The sequence below is a fragment of the Montipora capricornis genome, chromosome 13, assembly GCF_036669925.1.
Source record: "Montipora capricornis isolate CH-2021 chromosome 13, ASM3666992v2, whole genome shotgun sequence".
Lineage (NCBI taxonomy): Eukaryota > Metazoa > Cnidaria > Anthozoa > Scleractinia > Acroporidae > Montipora > Montipora capricornis.
The window spans coordinates 39,813,830-39,822,015 of record NC_090895.1 but is presented as its reverse complement, the minus strand read 5'-3'; the positions used below and the strand labels follow the sequence as shown (position 1 = coordinate 39,822,015).

The 8,186-nt window shown below is 39.3% G+C and overlaps 1 protein-coding gene across 2 annotated transcripts in view; it reads right to left on the bottom strand.

Annotated features, from left to right (window-relative positions):
• Nucleotides 1-640: 640 nt before the first annotated feature.
• Nucleotides 641-8,186, bottom strand: part of LOC138030149 (serine/threonine-protein kinase PAK 3-like) — a 29,571-nt gene continuing 22,025 nt past the window's right edge. For both annotated transcript variants that reach the window (XM_068878028.1, XM_068878029.1), the window contains 7 exons: nt 8,056-8,151; nt 6,752-6,844; nt 5,703-5,802; nt 3,525-3,640; nt 2,806-2,886; nt 1,596-1,733; nt 641-1,341 (listed from right to left, as the gene is read on the bottom strand). In XM_068878028.1, the coding sequence (XP_068734129.1) occupies nt 1,255-1,341; nt 1,596-1,733; nt 2,806-2,886; nt 3,525-3,640; nt 5,703-5,802; nt 6,752-6,844; nt 8,056-8,151 (711 nt within the window). In that variant the 3' untranslated portion in view covers nt 641-1,254. The remainder of the gene's footprint in view (nt 1,342-1,595; nt 1,734-2,805; nt 2,887-3,524; nt 3,641-5,702; nt 5,803-6,751; nt 6,845-8,055; nt 8,152-8,186) is intronic.

Below are 8,186 nucleotides of genomic sequence, written 5' to 3'. Positions count from 1 at the left end.
TCGTTTATAGCTAAGACTTTCCATCCAGCGCTGTAATTGTTGGAACGTTGATTAAGGTGTAGTGCTACCTAATTTCTCCAGCCTTCAAACGCAAATCTACTTGAATTCGTCAACTTCGAAAAAGTTGGTGAGGGTTACTGGAAGCAAATACTGTGAAAGCTGAACCTTGGCGTTTAGCTATGCTTTCTTAAGGGAACCTTCACTCCAACAGACCGTTTGTATCAGGAATAAATTTGCTTCAAATTTCCCGGGAGACTCCATTTTGAGTAATTAGGTGTGTACGTATGCCGTACTTGTGACAGAACAAGAAGGCAATCGTATGACGTCACCATTATTCAAGATGGCAGCGTCCAGGGGCCGGTTGCTCGAAGCCTGGTTAGTACTAACCGCTGATTAAGAGGTATCAAAACCAACAGGTTTCCATGGTATTGAACGCTGGTTAGCGCTAACCATGCTTCGAGCAACCTGGGCCAGGACACTTGAAGGTGAAACTAAGCGATTCTATTTTTTAACCAAATTTGATCGTTTATTATTTCCTCCGGTTAAAAGTTTAAAGGTTTTCTTTTGTAGGAAGAGCCTATCAGGGGCGAGAAGTTAATCCCCATTTTCGGTATTGGGCCTTAACACACAGTAAAACTGATTGTCATTGAACACGACTGGCTTTTAATGACGTAATTGGCAAACACTGCTCTTTTACCGGTAATGCGATTTACTATTACGAGCAGAAATTCCGTAATTACAACCTGCTCTATTAAAAATTTCAAATTACCAGATAATTAGCCTACAGAGTGGGCGTTTTCGAGATCCAAGTAAGCTCTGCATAAAAATCCGGTTGAATGACCGAACAAGGAAAGAATACGAAAGCCCCAGTATCGTTTTTAGTGTTTTAGCCTCACGTTCTCCTCTTCCAAGATGGAGGCAATGAATATGTGAAAGCCCTCAAATACACTGAATGTGCTTGCATGCGGGCCACCAGTTAATATCAACGAATAATTTGACTCCTAAGAAGGCACAATTCTGGGTCGATCCCATGAACAAAATTTACAGAATATTATACTTATTGCCAAAAAATGAACTAAGATTAATTTTTTTTAATATCACTATACATGCTTGAAAAGCAACAAACAAAAGCTTTTAAAAGCATCTGTCAAGAAAATTAACCAATAAAAATAACATTTGTGTAAAAATAAACTATAAAGAATTTCTGTTCGCTTTTCCATAAAACGAATTTCGGAAACTGATACATATAGTTTATTACGAATTTCTTGAACTGGCCTCCTTAGCAGCCAGAATCAGTGGAACCAAGCTTGCCAACGGTTTTGCCTGCTTTAAAAATGGATGCTGCAAAAAAGAAAGAGAAACAGAAGGATTAAAAACAAGGCGTTTTTTTGCCGTTTTTATCCTGAACGACTCGCCGATGACCTACCTAAGGAAAGTGGAGAGTGCCCCCACCACAAACCCCCGCTGCCCTTCCCCCCCCCCCCCCCCCCAAAAAAAAAATGACACTGAACACTGGCACACTAGACCAACAAATATCACTCCAACAACTCGAAAATGGCCTATGCAGAATCAAAATGAGTTCCTGGTTTTCAAACCTGTAGAAGTTCCCTTGCTCCTGAACGCTTATCAACATCCATTTCCAAAGACTGTGACAGAAAATCCTTAAATACCGGAGATAATTTTTCTGGGTGTGCTAGTTCAGGTGTTCCATTTGTAGCTATCAAATACAAAGCCTAAGATTAAAAGAAAATAAACAAATTGAGGGACATATGCAATGTCAAGTGCAGAAAATTCACATAAATGTGGGTATTTAGTCTTTCATCTACTAAGGGAGGGAAACTAGACAAATCACTGAACTGAAGTATCATAGAGAACGAAAAAGCTCTCAAAACATGGTGAAGGGTACCCAGACAATTTGGCCCGTTGACAATTTGCACAGGACTTTTTATCCTCTTGTGAGCTTAGTTACCAGACCTACAGATAAAAGTGAGGCTAGAGTTGATCTCATTGTGATAGAAACCATTCTGCTTTTCTTATCTAAATTCCAACTAACATAACCATAAGAAAAGCAGGGAAGTCTGTATCTCCAGCCTCACTTACAGGCCAGGTAACTAAGCACATAGGTCTATTAAATCTTAAAGGGGCTATGTCACCTTATTTTATGGTGTTTAGGGGAAATCTTTAGTTTATCACTAGTTTAAAACTCGAAAATGGTAATGTGGATTCCTGTACTGATATAATTAGACGGCCTTTTTCCAAGCGATTTGCCAAAAACTTGAGAAGCCTCCGGCCGACTTTTTCCAAGGTTACCCGAATGCAATCCCTTTCAATCTTGTCCATTTGTGTCCATCCATTCTTCTCTTTCCTTTTCTTGTATTTCTTTAATGTTGTTCAGCAGTTATTGCAATGTTGCATGTCATGAAATTACATCATTTTGCGTGATGTAACCTCTTTAAACAACGAATTTTTAAGGTTGGCTAACAAGGACTGATTTTCGTGGTTAAGATTTGACACTGATTCTAAAGATGGTGTAGGTTTAATTTGTGTTTTATTACTGTCACCAGATGTTCCACCGGTGGATAGTGCTATCCCCTGGAGAATGCCATTGATTATGCGCTGGATAGTGATCGTTATCCACCTTTTGAATAACTGAGGCCTTATGTCCAAGAACCAAACAACATTTCAAATTTAAATTCCGCACTATAAGACAAAAAAACAAGGCAAGGGTGATGGCATCCACACACCAAACTGGTCATTGTGTTTGGGGAGAATACCTCTCAAGTAAATAGACTGCCAGCAACTTACTCTGAGTGGATTTTCATTCAGGTAAGGTGGTTCACCTTCAACCATCTCAATTGCCATAATTCCTAAACTCCAGATGTCCACCTGAACAACAAGAACGACAACAGAAAATTATTCCACCAATGAAACAAAAAGGTACAAGAGCATAATTATTACGGTGATGTCTGTATTTGACTGCTTTGCAACAGAGCAAATCCAGATCTTAAGTTTCTAACTTTAATTATATCTAATCAATTAGATCTTTCACTGGCTTAAAGGCTCAGCTTCAACCAGCAGGCATTGCGTGCCGTGGAACAATTTTCATATATGAAAATCCCATCAAAGCTGAAATTCATCCAATAGGATCGTTACGATAACCAATGCGAATTTCCGTAACAAAAACAAACAGTTGAAAGCCTGTCAGTTAAAGGTGTGCCTTTAATAAAGAACCATTTGCATGTACAGGGTATAATTTATTTCATTCAATGATAAATAACAAAAACTATATTAATGGTGAAGGGAAGGGGGGTGATACGTGGTTTTCAAACCATCTCCACATGCACGCCTATGATGTCTTGGTACAACATTTAATATTTCCAATGATTGCCACAACTATGAACAACAGCAGTATAGCAACTCAAGATGACCCCTTTTTCCCCCAAAACGATCCCCCGCACAGTAGGTTCTTTTAAGACCTCTTAATAGCAATGAAAAATTATCAATATTCTTACTAAGAAACTTACTTTAGGACCGTACTGCTTCCTTGTTACAACCTCAGGTGCCATCCAATATGGTGTTCCGACCATGGTGGAACGTTTAGACTGTTCTGGTGTTATTTGTGCACAAAAGCCAAAATCAGCTGTGGAAAGGAAATGAAGGACATGAACAGTGATACGCTGCAATGATTTACTCATTCGTTTCTTCAACTCCCATTAAGTACACACATTACTAAACAGCAACTGACTGGAAAAAAAAACACAGAGACGGGCAATCATTCAGATTATTATTTTAGAAGGAGAGTCATAATCAAAACTACCTTGCCACAGGTAACATGTTGGTCTTGATAAAAATTAACTTAAAAGTACAAGCTGGTCTCAATTTCCCAGAACCTGTTTTAAATACTTTCCATGCATTCACTGCAATTTAACAAGCTACCAACAAGGAAAAACTGGTGTTTGTTTATAGTGCATCAGAATTACTAAGTCTATGCTCTAAACCATCCATGTTGAGCTTCAAGAAGAACATTTCAGACTCATGTAACATGGGGCCCACTCTAAGGGGTTAACATTAAATTATAAATTTTAATTTTTGCTTTTCCCTCTCCATACTCATCCCCACTTTGTCCAGGATAACACTAGATGACATCCACAGCATTCGAACTTTCATGAAATGAACTAGTTACTTAAAAATTACTTTGAATATGTAAACAAAGTTTACATTGAGAGACTCAAACCAACACCTGTTGCTTTGCACTACTTCCAATATCCGCTACACTTACTATAGAAGGCTGGCTGTTAGAATTCTCAAATTGAAAAGGTATTTTAGCAGAAGTACAATTGTACTCACATTCACCTCATGGGTAACTGTTTTGAAATCAGAGCTTGGATATAAGTGGCCTGAGTCAATCCAAGCACTATTGGTGTGAACCATTGGTCACATAGGATAATTTTTAGGTTGTCATGGTGCCAAACCCTGGTTCACACTCTGCGAACTTTCCACAACCCAGGAAAGATCTATGGCAAAACACCAAAACGTTAGGGAGCTTAAGCACACACGTTTTTGAGACGCGTACAGCAGCTGGAAGATAACATTTTGTGTACCAGGACAGTGGTGTCTCCCAAATTTTTATACTAATCATCTCTAATGGAGAAAAGATACTTGGCAATGTAAATGTGGTTGTGTGAAGGCAAGTTAAAAGGGCAAACAGCTCACTTCCGGTTGGCCGTTTGTGTCTCAAAAACGCGCGTGCTTTAAGTGCCCCAATCCATTTTCGGAATTTCTTTTTTAAAATTGAATCCTGATATTTTTATGAGCGCTAAAAGTGAAGGCAGTCTTGACTATTTTTTCACCTCTCGGCCAAAATGTGTCCATATACATGTACACTGTATCAAGCGTGACGTAACAAAAGGACATTGTGCAAGCTCGAGTTGTTGGAATGTCCTTTTCTTACATCACAGCTAAAGAAGTGTCAAATATCTGACACTTCTCATTGGCTTGTTCCTAATGAGTCCACAAGACAATAATTTGTCCAGCGGGGCGAAAGAGGGCAAAAAATTATAAAAATTTCACTAACTTCAAGTGCTTGTAAAAATATCAGGATTCAACATTTTTATGAGTTTTTGAAAGATATGAAAATCTACCAAAAAAAAAAACAAGTTGAAGGGTTAGGGGCACTTAAAGCTCCCTGTTGTCTATCCTCTCAGATCTGATATTCAGCAATTTCCTTTTGTGTACTTAGTCGTGCAAGGCTAGGGAAATATACATTCTGTCAAATGCAGAGAAATGTCACAGGAGGGTCTGATGGATGTTATTAATAATACATTTTTTAATCACCCTTCCCACTGTTTCCTGTTTGGCTTGCATGGATTGCCACCCATGGAAGTGATTCTCTGTCTAGGGGTATCCAAAGCACGAACCTTCACAGAAGGCAACGTACGGCAGTTATTTAAGAGAGGAATAACTGAACATGATTGCATCTAAAACCGTACTAAATAAGATGAAATTAACTTGCTGAAAATTACCGTGGTCACTACAAAGGTCCCATTTAGAGCTGCTTTCACTTGCACTGTTCATTAATTAATTAAAATTATGCCAGTTTTTACCCCCTAACATTGCTCCAAAGAGAGACTTAAAGTTTGCCTACTACATAATTTTACGTGATTATATGGACAGGTGTCATCTTACTATTTATCGAGTCTTACTTAGTTTGACTTGACCATCCATTCCGAGAAGAATGTTGTCACTCTTTATATCTCTGTGAATTACTCCATTGCTGTGCAAAAACTCAAGGGCCTGAAGGCACTAATAACACAAAATCAAAATCCAATGTAACTCTCTCTCTCTCTCATCCCAACCCCTGCATTGGCAGTTATGCTTACAAAAAAAGTGAAGTCTGTTACGAGCCTAGGAAGGCCCATCAGGCCGGCACTTATCTCCGATTTCTGTAGCATGAAGTAACTAGGAGTAATTCTACTCCCCCCTGGATGGGATGCTAGTCCATCGCAGGGTTACGCCCACCATTTTCGCCGGTACCCATTTATAAACCTGGGTGGGGAGAGGTGCCGTGAGAGTGAAGTGTCTTGCCCAAAAACACAACACAATGCCCCGGCCAGGACCTGAACCCAGACCACTCGATCCGGAATTGAGCATTCTAACCATGAGGCCACCGCGCCTCCCCATTTGAAGAGAACACATTCAGCTCATTATTGCTAATCGTGTCAGTTCCTCGGGTTTCAATCATGATGCCACACGATTTCAGCATTTGGACGCCATCTTGTTCTGGCACAAATACGTAACACGTGATAGTGTCACGGGTTACCCAAGGAAGTCAAGCCATGATGGATGGGATTGATATCTGGATGAGTGACCATATGGCAATACCAAATGTCTCACTGATTCAAAAACAGGAATCGAATGCACCTCAGGCTCACTGATCCTTGATTACTGCTTATTATTAGCCAGTATAAAAACACCATAATACTCTTTGTTTGTCCCTGCAAAAGTTTACATAAGCATTGTTTCTAGTTTCTCTTGGGATCATTATAAGTCCCAAGAGAAAATAAAAACAATGCTTATGCAAAATTTTTGAGGGACAAACAAAGAGTGTTAAGTTATTTAATTTTTTGATACTGGCCAATTAAAGCAATAACAGTAGATGGCTGCCTAATAGTAATCTCTTACAATCCTCATTGCTATCATCATCTTTGATTAAGCTCCCTAGGGTAATAAAAGCTCCTCTAAAGAATGATACCTCTCTACACACAGATGCAATCTGTCCTTCATCCATGCACGTTTCTGTGACAACATCAGTTAAGGAACCTCCAGCTAAATACTCCATAACAACCTAGAATGGAAAAATATTAATAGTAAGGAACACTGAATAACACATGTGCTGTTCCATTAGTCACTTCAAAGGCACAAAACAATACCGAAAAGGTAAAAGTTGATTTTGCAGGTAAAATACAACTGCAAAAGCAGCAAGGGAAAACCAATCACATATTAACTTCAACCACAGACACAAGCCAATAGGAAATGACAGGTGCATTTTTCTATCCACTGTTTGCCTTCCTAGCTTTGCCAAAAAAGGAGCTCAATAGAGAGAAACTCTTCAGGTTTAAAGGATTCTAGTCAAACCAAAAATTAATGCATTGTGTGCATAATGCACAATTTTCAGTGCAGTCTAGATTTGGGAATATTCCACTGCTGTTTTCCGTCCAAGTACATCCTCACTACCAAAGCATCTGCACATCGAAAATCGTAATCTCAGCTTTCAAACATTTTCATCCGTTAATCCATTGATTCCTAGGAGTGAGACTTTACTCTAATGCCAGGTAATTTTACTGGTCAAATGGGGACATCTGAGGTGTCAATAGGTTAATTTACACAGTAGGTTGGTTATTTTATTGGTTTCTGGCAATTTTCCTTTAAAATTTTGTTTAAGTGAGTTACATCTCGTGTTCCATCACTTAGTAGGCTGAAAGCCAGGAGTAACTGCAGACCTGGCGGCCACTATTGTGTTCTTGTAGTGGCATGGTTTGAAGAGCACGGCATATAATATTACAACAGACTTAACTGATTAGAGTGCAATGTGAAGTGCTAGTTTTCTACCCCATATGAACCATTTGAGCGTTAGGCCTACTGATGGAAATGGGCCCACACAAGGAAAGAGAAAACACTCAGACCAGGGCGGGAATTGAACCCACGATCTTGGGGATAGATCACCGCTTCTCTACCGACTGAGCTACAAGGTCAGACGGGAGCTGGCCGTGGAGACTGATGATGTCAAAGTCAGGGCAATGAACATGTACAAGTACAAGGAAGGATTAAGTTTTTGCAAACGTTGGCCGTGTAGCACTTATATTTGAACAGACTTAACTGATTAGAGTGTAATGTGAAGTGATAATTTTCTACCCCATATGAACCATGAGAGTGTTAGCCCTACTAATGGAAATGGGCCCACACAAGAACAGAGAAAAACTCTGACCAAATAAGTGGCCATTTCTTGAGCTAGGGTTGTACACTGCACATGCAAACAAGGCTTCCCTTTCAACTTACCCAGAGTTCTTCTCCTACGAGATAACTATCCACATAGTTGACAATGTTTGGATGTTTATTCTCTCTCATCACCAAGATTTCATTGATAATTAGTTCCTGCAATTACAACACAACAAGCTAATTAATAAAAA